This window comes from Balaenoptera ricei, chromosome 6, assembly GCF_028023285.1.
Source record: "Balaenoptera ricei isolate mBalRic1 chromosome 6, mBalRic1.hap2, whole genome shotgun sequence".
Taxonomy (NCBI): Eukaryota; Metazoa; Chordata; class Mammalia; order Artiodactyla; family Balaenopteridae; genus Balaenoptera; species Balaenoptera ricei.
In genome coordinates, this window is record NC_082644.1 from 102,118,203 (window position 1) to 102,133,330 (window position 15,128).

Genomic DNA, 15,128 nt, shown 5'->3' on the forward strand with positions numbered 1-15,128 from the left:
GTTAGGAAGCTGTGCCCTGCTTTTCACTTAGTGGCATATAGCCGAGAAGACAACCATCTTGAATTGGTTCTGTCATTGGTCCTGGCACCTGTCCCCCAGTACTGGGATCATGTCTGCCTTATATAATCTTTGGGGACTTTATTAACCTACTGTCCTCATGGGAGCAGATAATGTGATGCCTCCAGTCTAGCTCCAAGAAGGATACTTAGGTAGAGATTCATATCGTAGGGCTGAGAGATGCCTGGTACGTGGAAAGAGTTCATTAATACATTTTTCAGTGAATGTTGAGTGAATTCACATTACCACCCTGCTCTCCAGCACACACATGCTTAATCTCATCCCGTGTTACCCTTCTCCCATTGCTCCACAACCAATATTCTGTAATGGAACTTCTCACTAGAGGTAGGGGAACCAATGTGAAGAATGCAGTCTTGTCCTCTGTTTAGAAATTGTTGTCTTTTGAGGTCTTGTCTGGAGATTCTTTTCCCTTCTTGGTATCTTGTGATCAGCAACACCTGACCGTTAGCGTTGGATATTCCCATCTCTACCCCCTCCAAATACAAAGTAGCATACATAACTCTAACAGTACCTCAGTCAAAAAATCAGAACATTGAGATAGGAAGGAATGCAGGGTGTTACTAGTCAGTGAATTGATTGTCACAAAGACACCATCCAGAAAGAAACAAAAGTGAGAGGAATGCAAGCCCAAGCGTCTGCTGCCAGAAGCCCTCCTCTCCGTAGAGTTGGGCAACTTCAGCAGCTGGTCACTTCAGACAGCTCACGCAATCCCTCTTATTCTCTTCTTTTTAAGCCCTCCCATCTCCTCCCTCTTCTAACCCCCTCCACCCTTGTGCTTCTGTGGCTCTGCTGTCTCTGACTCACTTCCTGCTTCTGTGCCCATATTTCTTAGTAACTTTTGCTGACTCCTTTATTAAGCCTATACATGTAGGCTTTTCCATGAGTTCTACCCTTTGGCTCTCCCCTCCTTAGCCCCCTCTTTTATTCCCCCATATATTAAAAAATTTTTTTAATCATGGCAAAATACACAAAACGTAAAATATACCATCTTAACCATTATTAACTGTACAGTTCAGTAGTGTTATAGTAAATTCACATTATTGTTGCAACCAATCTCTAGAATTCCTTTCATCTTATGGAACTCAGACTCCATATTCATTAAACAACAAAGCCCTGTTTCCCCTCCCTCTGGTCCCTGGCAACCACCATTCTCCTACTTTCTGTTTCTATGAATTTGACTACTCTAGGTATCTCTTATAAGTAGTTGTAATGAAGTAGTATTTGTTTTTTTGTGACTGGATTATTTCACTTAGCATAATGCCCTCAAGGTTCATCCATGTTGTAGCATGTGTCAGAATTTTCTTCCTCTTTAAGGCTGAATGATATTACGTTGTAGGTGTATATCACATTTTATTTGTCCATTCATCTGTGGACGAACACTTTAGTAGCTTCTGTCTTTTGCGAATAATGCTGCAGTGAACGTGGGTGTACAGATATCTCTTTGAGGCCCTGCTTTCAGTCTTTTGGATATATACCTAGAAGTGGAATTGCTGGATCATATGGTAATTCTATTTTTAATTTTTTGTTGAACTGCCATACTTTCTTCCACATGTGCAAAGGTTCCAATTTTCTACATCCTTGCCATTACTTGTATTTTCTGGTTTGTTTGTTTTTTAACAGTAGCCATCCTAATGGATGTGAGGTGGTAGCCTACTGTGGTTTTGATTTGCATTTCCCTAAGGATCTGTGATATGGAACATCTTTTCATGTGCTTGTTGGCCATTTATATATCTTCTTTGGAGAAATGTCTGTTTGAGACCTTTACTCATTTTAAAATGGGTTATTTGTTTATTTTGTTGTTGAGTTGTCTCAGCCCCCTCTTGTGGAGGGAGGTCTCGCCCTTCCCATGGCTGCAGCTACCTCCTTTATCTGGTCTGTGGACCTGTCCTTCACCGTGAGCCGTATGGTGGACTACTGCCACCCAAACTTCAGGCTCCTCTCGGACTTCCTATGTTTTACTTCTTGTGTGCAGTTGGTTGCCAAATCTGTCAGTTCTGTCTCCACCAGGCTGGTCTGCTCTGTCCCTTCTGGTGTTTCAGCCATCACCCTGGCTCCAGGATGCTGAGGGTGATCCCAGGCCAGTATAGTTTGGTGTTGACTCATCTCTCTTATCTCTGGTGAAATCTTGGGGTGAGGTAGCACGGGTGAAGGGTGGCATGAAGTTTGAAAGAACATGTTTTAATAGTATTATAATATTTTATATTTGGAAAATGAAAAAGAAACCTTTTGATGTGACATGGAATAAAGTTCAGTCAAATATTCTTGACTTGAGGGGTTATGCAAATGATAGATTCTCTTTTGTGAACAGCGCTTTACAATATTGATACTGATCAGAACTAACAAATAATTGGTTCGGCACTTAACACATGCCAGGCACCAGGAGTTTTATGCATATACTACCTCATCTAACCTCATTCCAACCTTATAAGGGTGGAGGGTATTATCCAGAAAAAGAAACTGAGGCGTAGAGAGGCCCAACGTCACCCATCTAGGAAGTGGTAGATGCAGTATTCACACCCGGGAAGTCTGGCTCTAGAACTGTCTCTATAGTAAGAGGAAGCACAAGGCTTTTCTATTTTCCAAAAAGGACGCATGAGTTAAATGGGCCTCAGAACCCCTGGCCTTCAGGAAGAGCCCCAGGTTTCTCATCTGCTCCCCGCCAGCTGGGGTTCTCTCTCTCTCTGTCTCTGCCTTTGAGGGCTCTGTGGCCTGTGAGCTGTTCCTGAGGGGGGTCCAGGTGTTGTCTCACGTCTGTCACTTGCATGTACGGTCCCTCTGGAGTCACGGGCCCCACTTCCATCATCTTTTAAGAGTCGCCTCTTTGGTATTTCTTCAAGGAAGCCGGCTCCCCCATCCAAGTTGTCCTCACCCTCCAGCTCCTCCTCACAGTGTGCATATCTCAGGCTCCAAGTGAATTGAAAGCACTCGAAACATCTCCCCTCAGTGTCCAGCCATGTTCATTTTCTTCCCAACTAGACTGGGTGACTTGAGATAAGATTTGCCTGCTGAGACCTAAGCACTTTCCCTCTGTGCCCAGCAAGGAGTGTGTTGGGAAAACGATGAGCTAAAAAATACTTCCCACGTCGAGGCTCAGGCAGTCATGCAATCCAGAGTTTCCATCCCCAGACCAGACCCAGGAATCTTTGCTAGGTGAGCACTCCTTGGAATCAAAGAGCCTAGCTCCTCTCTTCTCACCGTGTCCCAGGAGGTTTTCCTTTCAGTGCTTTGCTTTCCTCCTTGCTGCAGTCATTAACTAAACAGGAAGTTGATCGTGGGCACTTTTTCCCCAGATGCTGAAATGAGCAGTGGTCAGGAGAGGAATAAGGGAACTGGACTGTGCCTGCGGGGAGGGAAGGGTGTCAGCCCAGAGACTGGTTCGCTGGGTGCCTGTTGAGGCTGGTTCCTGGGATGTTTGTCAGGGAATGGCTCTGGAGAGGCAAAGCCAGGGCACTCTTGTTTACACTTAGGTTTCCCCCAAGGTGGCCAACAGTAACAGGTCAATCAGCAGGGAAAGGCAAAGTGACTTCAGTCCTAGATCAGGAGAGAAAATCAAGTCCTTTTTAAAATTTCTTCCAGAAGTTTAAGTGCTTTGGAGAACGCTCCCCCTCCCCCACCCCCCAAAAAAAGGTTCCTTGTTTTTGGTTTTTGGTTTTGTTTTGTTTTTTTCCGGCCATGCTGAGCGGCTTGTGGAATCTTAGTTCCCCAACCAGGGATAGAATCTGGGCCCATGGCAGTGAAAGCACCGAGTCCTAACCACTGGACGCCAGGGAATTCCCAAAAGTTCCTTGCTTTTAAGTCGCCCAGGATGCCTGACTGTATATCTTCCTCTCTGACTCATCCTTGTCTCTCCCAAGTTTAGAGCCCATGCCAGGCACATTTGAATCCCCTCACCTAGGTGGCTCCACTTTCCCTGCTCCTGTGTTCTGCAGCCATGGCCAAATGGTCTGTGTGGCAGACAGCTAAGTGCCCTCAGCACTTTGCAAGCCCTGAAGGGGTTGGCTCCCCAAGGCTTGGCCTTGCCTGAGGTGTTTCTGGGTCAGCTCCTGCCCATAAGGTCTGGGTATAAAACTTCCCTGGTTGGTAGAGATTGACTTTGATGGTTACATTTGGGATCAGAGGCCCCAGCACACAAAATGTACAAGGCCTCACTTGTTTTGGGAAAGCATTTGGCAGGTGGATGTGTGACCCAGCTTTGGGCATGTTGACCGCCCCACCCCCCACTCCCGGGCACCATCAAAGTCCAGTGGAGCTCCTGAGTTAGGAGAGAAGCCAGCTTTGTGCTTTGGGTACCAGGGTGATCATTTCCCATTACCTTCTTATAATATTGGGTATTTTCTTTCTAGCTGTGTAGGACAGATGAAACTCACCAAAGCAAAGTGAAAGTTGTGAAATTCAGGGGACCTAGTTCCATTTTGAGAAAGTCTTCTAAACTTCCTTAAGAAAAACTAGAAATAGCCTGCTGTATATTTCTTCTTTGTATTTCACGGTTTTTGACATGCATAAACAACTTTCCCCCCATTTCCCCAGAATTACCCAATTTTAATTCTTTATTTTTGGTTATCTGCTATCTGGGGGTTGCGTGGACAAGTCTCCAGTTGATTTATAAAGTGGGCCAGTTGTCTTCTTATTGCAATGAATTCTCTGGTTAATGCAGATAGGCATCATCAAAACGTCACGGTTAACGGAACAGTTCATGTGATACGGAAAACCCTCTTTTCTAGTTTCAATATGGGACTTAGGAGAATAGCAGCGCAATACCAAATACTGCTGTACACTTGCAAAATCTGCACACATTTTCACTTTTGGATGAGTAACTCCTAAAAGGAGCCAAAGACATATGACTCTGAATCACAGCGTTTCTTCTTCCTGTTTGTAAACAGGCAGGTGTTTCCCCCACAAGTCACTGTTTGGCTTGGATGAGTTTAAAAATTTGGGTCAGGATAGCACTTTTCAGAATTCTTTCTTACATCTGGAAACCTAAGGCTGTGCCTGCAAGTAAATGCCTCCAGAGTAGGGAGTGTGTCCATGGCATTTTAAGGCAGTAATCTGGCCTCTCACAAATGTGTGAGACAGGGGCATGAGGTACCCGTTACACATACAAAGCTCCCGTGTATGCATCCCCCTTCCAGGTACCAGCAGATGTGGAGAAATGTCAGGATCGGATGGAGTGTTTCAATGCTGATCTGAAAGCCGACATGGAGAGGTGGCAGAACAGCAAGAGGCAGGACTTCCGGCAGCTGCTCATGGGAATGGCCGACAAGAACATCCAATATTACGAGAAGGTAATGAGCAGGCTGACACGATGACAGTCCTCTCCTTAAGGAAGCGTTTTTAATAGCCAGAGCCTCTGGTCAGGGCCTGCCAGAAGTCCAGAAGGGTCCTGCTGGGCCCATCTCCTTCCCTTAATTTATGTGTTTAGTCTTAGCAACCCCTGTGTGTCCTCACCCTGCTGTGCTAGATGTGGTGCTGGGTTTGGAAGCCGGGGGGGTGGGGCAGGGGGGCCCTGGGTGCCCACAGGGGTTTCACTTGCACACCCTGCTGATGGAAGCAGTAGTTTTATCCTCCAAGCCCTTTAGTTCTTCCAGCGGCTGCTTCCCAGTCAGTCAGGCCTGCAGCGCAGGGATGTCCCCAGTTGATAGAGGCTTCGGGGTTCCTTTAAGCTGTTCTGTGGTTCTTCACACAGGGGTTCTTCCCTTCATTGTGCCATGGATCCCTTTGGTCATCTGGTGAAGCCTAGAGACCCCTTATCAAAATACTGTTTGTTTTTTTTTAAATAGACTTTGAAATACTGTTTTTAAATACCTAAAACAAAGGGATGTAGGATTACAAAAGAAAACTATTAAAAACAGTATTTTTGCTGAGTCCCCTTGATCTGTGGGCTTCAAGTTAAGCATCCCGCCCGCCACCCTCACACACATACAGCTGTCATCAAGCTGCAGCTGAGTATCCTCAATCAAAGTTTGCTCCTAGCATATCCAACCCTAGATCATTTCTGCTAACGAATCCTAATATTCCTTAAAGCTTAAAGTTATCGATGAAGAATGACCCAATGGTAATTCAACAAGTAACCTGTAGACTTAAAATCCAGCTGAACAAGCATTAACTCAGCTACTCCCATCACGATTCTAGAAACATGTCCTCATCTCAAACTAGAAGAATCCATCTTTTTCAAAAGCTTTGCTGGTTCTGGCTGCTGTGCAGAGGCAGTGTGTCTGCATCTTGACTGGGAGGAGGCTTAAGGAAGAGAGTCATGGAATGGCCCTACTTGCCAGGTCTTAGGGCTGTTTCATAGGGAAGGGGGAAGGTGGCATACGCCTTTCCTCAGTACCTTTCTCATGGGACCCCCACTGTGTGTCTGCATTGGCACTGGGCTGAATGCTTTGCATATGTGATCTCATTAAATTTAAATTTAACCCTCACCATGACACTGTGGAGTGGGTTTTAGGGGCTTTCAATTGAAAGCTGAAGAAATAGAAGCTCAGCAAGGTTTTAAAACTCTGCCCAAGGTCACTCACCTTGTGAATGACTGAACTAGGATCGGACTTGGCTCTCCGGGTCCACAGGTCTGAGAATTCCCACACACTGTCAGTGAGGGGGGCAGAGACCACGGATGTTTGGGGACAGTCCTGACTGCCCAAAGGTGGAAACGTCATTCCATGTGCAGCCAAGGCCTCATTCCTCTACTGACTGTGCTCTCAGACAGGGTGCCTCTCTGTGCCTTTGTTTCTTCATCTGCAAAATGGGAGTGATCCTTATCCACTGAATGATGGTGAAGAAATAATGAAGTGATGCCTGAGAACCTCTAATGTGCCTGGCAAATGGTGGATACTCACTGAATGGTGCTTCCTTCCCTCATGCACTCACTCTAGCCCCGCTTCCCACTGCACCAGTGCTGACTCAGTTTGGATGTTCATTCCTCCTCTTGGTGATTAATTCCAGTGTTCCCAAGGCCCGGGTCCTAGGACTCAAACCCAGGGCCTTTATCCACGTCTTGCCACTATACTGCAATCAGGGCCACTATCTTGGGGCCTCGTCTTGGCTCCTACTTATATTTAACAAATGCTTTTTGTGTGCTGTCTGTGTACAAGGGACTAGGTAAACATTGGTAAACAAAGTGGCAGGACTCCTGCCATTAAGGAGCCGTCTGTCTAGTGGAGGATAGACATTAATCCAAGAATCCCACCTCTTCAGAGAGATACATTCCCTACAGGAAAAGAACAGGAAACTGGGAGGAGAGACTAGGGGGCATCATTCAGATCAGGATGGAAGGGGGCAAGTAGAGTGGGCAGGAAAGGCCAATCTGAGGAAGTAACATTTAACCTGAGTCTCGGAGACAAAGAACAAGTATTCCAGGCAAAGGGAGCAACATATTTAAGGGTCCTGGGGTGCAAAAAAGCTTGAGTGTTTGTCCAATAGTTAACTTCGTGAAGAAAGCTGGTATTTAGTTAGGTCTATGGTCAAGGGGACCTTTTGCTTCCTTTGTAGTTTTTGAAGTTTTTTACAATGAAAATGTTTCCATGTAATAGTTGTATAATAAAATACATTTTAAAAACGCTAAAAAGAAAAGAAAGAAAGAAAGAAAGAAAAAGCAAGCTGGTGTGGCCTTGGTTCCCATCATTGACATAGAAGAACCTTCCATATCAGAGATGATGGCCGAGGGAGAGAGGAGGACCCAGGATGCCACGGACCCCACACTGGGTCTCTTGCTGACAGCAAGCTCCTTGAGGCCCCCTGGGCTTCCTTCTTTTTTTTTTTTTTTTCCCTGGGCTTCCTTCTGTAGGGCAGGGTCTGAGTCCAGCTTCTTCTCCAACCTCAGAGTCACCAAGGAAGGAAGCAAGGAACCATTTCACCACTCCCTTCACCCAGCTTGATCTAGGGATGCGTCTCTCCTCCCCCGTCCTCAGGTCTCCTCCCCAGATGACTTAACACAAAGCCTTGCTTCACCCTTGGGCTGCTCCTAAGAAAGGCCTATGTAGTAGTTCTTCTCTCCTCTTTACGCAAGAGGCTGCTCAGAGGGAGGGCCATTCCTGCTGAGCGGCATGCTCTCAGAGAAGAGGGCCAGCGTCTTCCTAGTTCTTGGCTCTTCTGAAGGGTCTGCAATGAAAGGCATGTGTGTAGTGGAAAGAACATCCACTTTGGAATCACGAGCTCTGCCACTTATGAGCTGTGTGTCTTGGGAAAGTTTTTTTTTAACTTCTCCGGGTCTCATTTTCCCCACCTGTGAAATGTGTGTTTGTGTAATAAATAATAAGAATTCTACTTCCTACAGTTGTTCCGAGGACTAGTGACAATGAATGTAAAATACATAACAGTGTCTGGACATGATAAAACTCAATAAATAGAGTTCCCTCCCCCCATTTTCCTTTATGGGAGATCCAGGAGTGGCCCATACAAGCAGATCTGAGGTGGCTGAAGAAGAGCGGGTTTTCCGCCCCCTCTGAGTCAGGTGGCTGGCCCGTTCCAAGATAATTTATATATTCCTGCAGGCACCACCCACACCTGGAGCAGTGTCTCCATCCTGGCTGAGAACCTAGGGCCTCACCAAGGGTTTGCAGCCTGCCCTCTCGTCTGCTTTTGGAATGGAGGGTATTTCTTTCAGTGAAAACATTTCCACTCACTGATAGGAGCTTTATGGACAGTGCATTTAGGCCTCATAGAGATGCTGCAGTCTTTCATAGAGATGGGGGCAGGGGGAGATGTAGTCAAACACCTGTTGCCTCCCTTCTCTCTGCTAGCTCTGGATAATACATGTAGGTGTCATTAGACAAAGGTGACCCAGCCGGATTGACAGTGTGAGGGTATAGATCAAAGCAGAATGAAGACGCTGACCCTGAAATCTGAAACTCCACGCTGATGCTCTGTGTGTGTGTTGTCGTTCCAGTGCCTCATGGCTTGGGAGTCGATTATCCCACTACTGCAGGAGAAGCAAGAGGCCAAGTAAGCTCCTTCTTGGGACAGAGACTCTCCTACCTATGCAGGGCATGGCGCCCACACTGGAATGTCCCTGCAGTGCTAGAGCGGTGGCACCAAGAAGACAACCACAGAAACATCTCTCTTTTGTGTATTTCTTTCCCTTCCCCCCACCTTTGTCCGACAGTTGTTTTCAATGAGTATTTATTCCTTGGTGGCGTCTGTAAGGCTGTCATCATCTCTCAGCAGAAGAAGCATACCTCCGTGGTGTGAAGGAACCTGTTCGGTGGGACACTACGAAGATTTGAAACTGAGGGACAAGACAGCCCTCAGCTGACATTCTGACACCTCGTTATAGTCCCCTCTTTGGGGACAGCGGAGTTGCCTGCCATGGAAGAGAACCCGGGTCCTGCTTTGCAAGGCCGTGAGGAAGGCGTGAACAGAAGGCAGCTCCTGCTTTCCGTGGATGCACAGTGGCTCTGGAATTGACCTCCATGGGCCTTGACTCGTCTTGGCCTAGAAGGAGGTGTCGGCGCCTCCGTGGAAAGCCCTTAATGTGCAGCGTAGCTCTGAGTGTGGCCTGCTGCCTGCCTGTCATGAGTGACACCTGTGTTATGGTTTCCGGTTCGCGTAGGGCCGTTTAATCAGTGTCTAGGTGCATCCATGCTAGAGCAAGCAAGCCAGCATCCTTGTCCTTATGCGATGCCTTGGGAAGCTGAGGGGGCAGTGCTCCCCGAACTTGTTTCTGACACTAAAATGTAGTAGATTGGAAACTGTTTTGTGTAAAATGAAAAAAAGGTGCATTTTTCTCTGTGACGTTCTTCGATGTTCTTTTGCTTGTTAAATGTCATCAGGGTAGAGAGTTAGGCCTGTTAGGGGTCATCTGTTGTCTTGAAGTCAGAGTAGCTCCGAGGTGTTGAGGTCAGCGGGCATATACCAAGCCCCACCTCCCATGTCTGCTTTGTGCAATTTGCCTTTACCTCACCAAAAACTCCTAGTTTAATGTCCCCTGCTGTGTCCATTGAATGTTTGGGCAACCTTTTGGGGAGAGGCTGGCATATTCTTATGATACAGTCAAGATTTGTAAACTCAGTCTGAATGCTCTACGTGAAGTGCTTTAACCTTACTCTTTCCTAGTCAGGAAGAAGAGTCTGTATCCAGGTGGGCCTCAGAGATGACAAGTGTGACAGCGAACTCTTTGCTACTAGTTAAGCTGAAACCTCCTCAGCTTGCAGCCACGTTCCTGGGGACGGCTGCATCTAAAGTCTTCATTTCAAACTATTAACAGGTTTCCTTTTCAAGTGTGTCAACACAAAACAGACAGACAAAGAGGTTCTCTCTTCCAGCTCGTTTTTTTCCCCTCATGAAGTAAAACTACCTGTGTCATGTTTGTGTTCGCTCGTCTGTGGCTCATCTCTATAAAATTACAAATCTGAGCCTCAAATAAGCGGTAGTACTATTTTTTTAATGAAACAGCTGTGCTGAGACACTGCTGCGTTTGCAAGTGAACCTGCAAATACTGGTCAACGTGCAGACTGCTGAGGTCACTGCATTCCGCTTCTAGCTGCAGATCTTGGGGCAGCCACGGCTGTGATGCTGGTGGGGCAGCCGTTGGACAGCCCAGGACAGTTTGGTTCTGCTTCATCGTGTTTGAAAAAGTCGCGGTTTAAGTGATAATTTGTATATCAGTTGGTACTTGTGCACGCTGTTAGACCCCATTTGTGCCATTCTAAAATCCTTTGATGTGAATTTTCTGTTTGGTACAATTAGAGACGATTCATTGAAGCAGAAGGGTAAGAACAGTCCATAGACCCCGAGTGGTGAGTCAGTGTTTCATTCTACCTCTAAACCATCCTGTTGGTGTGGGTGTCGACGTCCAGGTCCAGCCTGACAGCTTGCTGGTAGACTCGGGGCATGTATGTGATAGTGGGTTGATGGCCTTCTATGGATATTTGGCAGAAAACACTAGACTGACCCAGAGGCGAATGCTCATCTTTGGGAACGTGTGAAGTCTTTCCTGGTGGAACGTATGCTTTATAAATGTTGTCCAGTGTGACAAATGCTTGGAAAGAACTGTGGAAGGAGTTACAGGAAGACTAGACTCTAGTCTGCTGCTAGTTGCCAAAGCCCAGGCACATTCCTGTGGAAGGGTTAGATGGGCGAGAAGGCAGCCCTACCAAAAAAAAAAAAAGAAAAAACCATCAGGTTCCTTGCTAGGACATAGGAAGGGGGTGGGGTACAGAGTCATCCCCTTACATTATTGGAGGCGGAAGACTGGTTCTGAAGGGATGCAGGCATCTTGGGCTTTTATCTTTCTCTGTTTGGTCGCCCTGTCATGTGCCTGTGCTTTAACACTCCAGAGAGCTGGAACAAGGCAAACCGACCTCCAGCGTGCCATTGATAGCAGAGCTTGGAGGACCAGGGTGTCTTGCAGCCTTCCTTGGAGAAATGGTCTTTCCAGAAAAGGGACCTTTGTCCCTTACTTCTGGCTGGCATCTGATGAGGTGAGGAGGCTGGCCCAGAAGGCAAGGGACAGTAGGCAGTGGAGGAGGCCCTCCAGCCCTTCCCACCCCGGCGGCTCCCTCGGGCCCCCGAGGGTCAGCAGCCCCAAGCATTCACCTCTCCATCTCCATCAGCACGAAGGTGATTCCCTGTGAGAAGTGTAACCCAGAGACTTCTGTGCCAAAGACTGCCTCGTAGAGGCTTCGTCACCCCATCCTTCTTGGCTCCACAAAAGTCGGGGTGCTGAGATCACCGACTCCTCTCTTGTATTTATTTTCCAAGAGGTTTTTGCTTGAGGATGTGTCTTACCTCAGGCAGACACACGTGGACTGGTTGAGACTTGAGCACGTGGCAGTGGAGTGGAAAGTCATCCCTGTCAACTGTCCCTGGGCCGGGGAAGTGAAAGGTTCCATTCACCTGGGTTAGAAATCCAGGCTAGGGCAGAAGCAAGAATTCCTAGAAACTGAGCAGATCTTAAAGATGCAGATGAGGTTGAAGAGAGCAGTTGCGATTTGCAGCAGATATGGACACCGCTCGTCCTTACCACATGCTGGATCTCCAAGAAGACTCTAGGCTACTCTGCTCAAAGCAAGGAACCACTGCTCCTGCTCGAGCCAGGTTTGGGGTTGGATTTTATCATTTTTTAAGACTTAACGATGATTCCTGGTGACCTCAGAAAAGTGCGATTATGGACGTGACGGGCTCGTATTTCACCGTGCTGCTCATTGAACCCACCACACACCTTTCTTTAGCCGAAATAACAAAAACCAGCACGACTCTGGGGATGGTGGTGAATGTAACCTAAGTTTGTCTCCATGCCAAATTTCAGCCACGCCCAGAGTGTGTCCTTCGTGTTATTGACTTGACTGTGTTTTCTCAGTGGCTGTCCACACGAGGGAATTAAACGCACACCGGCTGCTCGTTTCTTGTGAGGCTGCCATTTGTGTTGGGACGATGGGCTGCTCTGTTTAGAGAAGGGCACGGTGCCGTGTGGCGGTGTGCACATGGACTTTCTCTGGGGACCGTATCAGCCTAAGAGGCACCCAGAGGTTGCGTGACTTGGCCCTGCTGTTGATAGCATTGAAATCATGGGCACCTGGCTCTGTTTCGATGCCATTCGTTGGGCCACACAAGAGTCATTCTCTGCCCTGTGTCCTGAGCTGGTGAGAGTGGAGGGAGGGCCAGGGCCAGAGCAGCCTGTCTTCTGAGCAGAAGCGGCCCTTTAGAGCAGCCAGAGTAGAGCCCAGTTTTAACCCATCCCAAGACCCAACACAGGTCTGCCTGTTGTCAGCGTACAGCACACCAGTCCTGGTCCCCACCTTCCCAGACACCTACTTTCAAGGTCTGTGGAAACTGGGTAATCTCATCCTAAGGCTGGGGTAACACTGCTTTGGCCTTCCCTATCTGCAAAATTATTTTGGGAATTTGGGTGTACCTTCTCACTTTCAAAAATCCTCAATGTGCCACCAGGTTGAACACGCCCTCTCACTTACTGTGTTTTCTCTATTCAGACGACATTTCCCTCAAATTTACCTGCCATCCCCCGGGCCAGACCTACAGATTGAGCTGGGTGTGTTGGGAGTTGTTCGCCTCTTTGTGGTTTGTTAATTCAGTGAATAAACCAGGAACCTGATTTTTCATCAACCCACCCAATAGGTGGTTTGCTTTCTGTATTAAGGATATCTGGTCTCTCCATAGTTGCACAGATCAGAGCATGCGCAGGGCTGTCTACATTAGAAAAGGTTTGGGGTGGGGAGCAGTTACAGAGGGTGTGACTGTTTTTTCTTAATCATATGTCTTTGAAATGCTCTCTGGGTGTGACTGTCTGACCCCTTCTGTGTGGCAAAAGAAATACGTTATCGAGGTAGTTTTTACTACTATAGATAGTCTGTAAATAAGTGCTTTGAAGAAATAACGTTAACAAACCAGTAAGATATTTGTCTCATTCATAAACATTTTGTGTATTTAGCACTTGAAAGTCAACAAATCCAGACTTTTAGAAATGCCACAGACTGTTAAAAGCCTAACTCTACTTTTTGAGAAGTTGTCAACACCTGCTAATATGCCTTATTCTTCAACTACTGTTTTTTAGATTCTGGATAGAAAGGGTTTTTAGAGTTGTAATCAGTTGTTCAGTTTAAATACTTGAGGCCTAACATAGCCAGTCTTTGTTCCTCTTAAAGAAACAAGCAAGAAATTGAGGTTCATAATTAGGGCTGCCTTTTGGGAGGAGAAAGCTAAGTATTGCTATTGCCAAATGATATTTTTGATAATGTAAGGAAACACAGGGACCACAAAACCTTTTTTTGTTGTTGTTGTTGTTTTAAAGTGTGAAAGATTAATTTAGTGCCTTTTGGCACATTTTTGATATTACGGTATCAGCATCGACAAATCACTTAGATACAGAGAACTCTATAGATTATGACAATATTAAATGTTTACCCTGATTCTGTAGAACAGCTTCTTAAAAGATACCGTGGGGGCCTCAGAGCAGCATATTTTACATAGAAGTTCTCCGCAGGTTGAAATGCCAAAAACACGAAACGTGCTGTTGACTCACGTAATTTAGTCCTTTGTCATAGAGCTTTTACTATTAAAACCAGTGATTGGGTACAGCACGTGCGCCTCTCTGGGCGGCGCTGCCCTCTCACCAGGTGATTCTGGGCGGCCTGTAGGCCAGGTGTGAGCAGGTAACACCTGCCAGCTCCCCTGTGTGACAGGCTGGCTCACAGTCTCAGACCATCCCTCCAGTCACAGATGATACTCGAAGGAGGGAAGGGGGATTGCTTTTTCCCCAGTGGGGAAGTGGGGAGGGGAAAGTACATTGCAAACAAAAATGTGACTCAGTGGGATAAAACAAGGCCCGTGTCAGCTGGGCCCCCATCGAATAACAAACCAGCAGTTCTTAGCAGTCAGCACCGTTCTCCTGGGCACCCCTGAGGTTTTGGTCCTGTACTATAGCGCCCTGTCCGTTGTACCCTTGTACCTGTTCCCTTGACGTCTGTGTGTCGGGAATGCGTTCAGACATGATGTACATCTGATACATTCCCGTGAAATAAACTGCCAGCAAACTTTCTAACTTGTATTTTAACTGTTGGAAAAACAAACAAACAAGCAAAAAAACCCTTTTGCTTAGGTCATGTCCAAATTAGGGACTGTTTATTATTTTAGAAATCATTCTTTACATTTAAAATTTTAAAAGAAAAACCCTGAGGTATTGATCAAGTCCTCCGTGTAAATGTGTTCTCTTCTCTCCATGCTGCTGTTAAGCCAAATCAAAAGCTGTGGGGGAAAAAAAAAAAAAAAATGTGCTTGAGAATGTGTGTTGTAGATGAGAAGGCAACTTATTTACAGATCAAAGTCTTTGTTTCATGAAGCTACCAAACTTTAAAAAGAACGTCACCTTTTTTTTTTCCTTTGTTATGGAACCCAGAGATTATAAAGAGAAAAAAGTTCTTGTTGCATTTTTGATGCTGGCATGAGGTTTTTGTCCACTTTTTTTCATATATCTGCGTATAAAAAATTCTGTCCATTGTGTACTATGGGATTAGTATTACATTTCAAGGTAAACAAAAGAATTTGTATTGCTTGATAAACTATTAGCTTGTAAATTTAAAACAGGTTTCTTTACCTCAATT

At 46.3% G+C, this 15,128-nt stretch overlaps 1 protein-coding gene across 1 annotated transcript in view; it reads left to right on the top strand.

The window, feature by feature from the left end:
- Positions 1–15,092, top strand: part of SNX30 (sorting nexin family member 30) — a 116,007-nt gene extending 100,915 nt beyond the window's left edge. The window contains exons 8-9 of the mRNA XM_059925337.1: positions 5,208–5,360; positions 8,960–15,092. Coding sequence (XP_059781320.1) covers positions 5,208–5,360; positions 8,960–9,019 — 213 coding nt within the window. The 3' untranslated portion in view covers positions 9,020–15,092. The remainder of the gene's footprint in view (positions 1–5,207; positions 5,361–8,959) is intronic.
- The last annotated feature ends 36 nt before the right edge of the window (positions 15,093–15,128 follow it).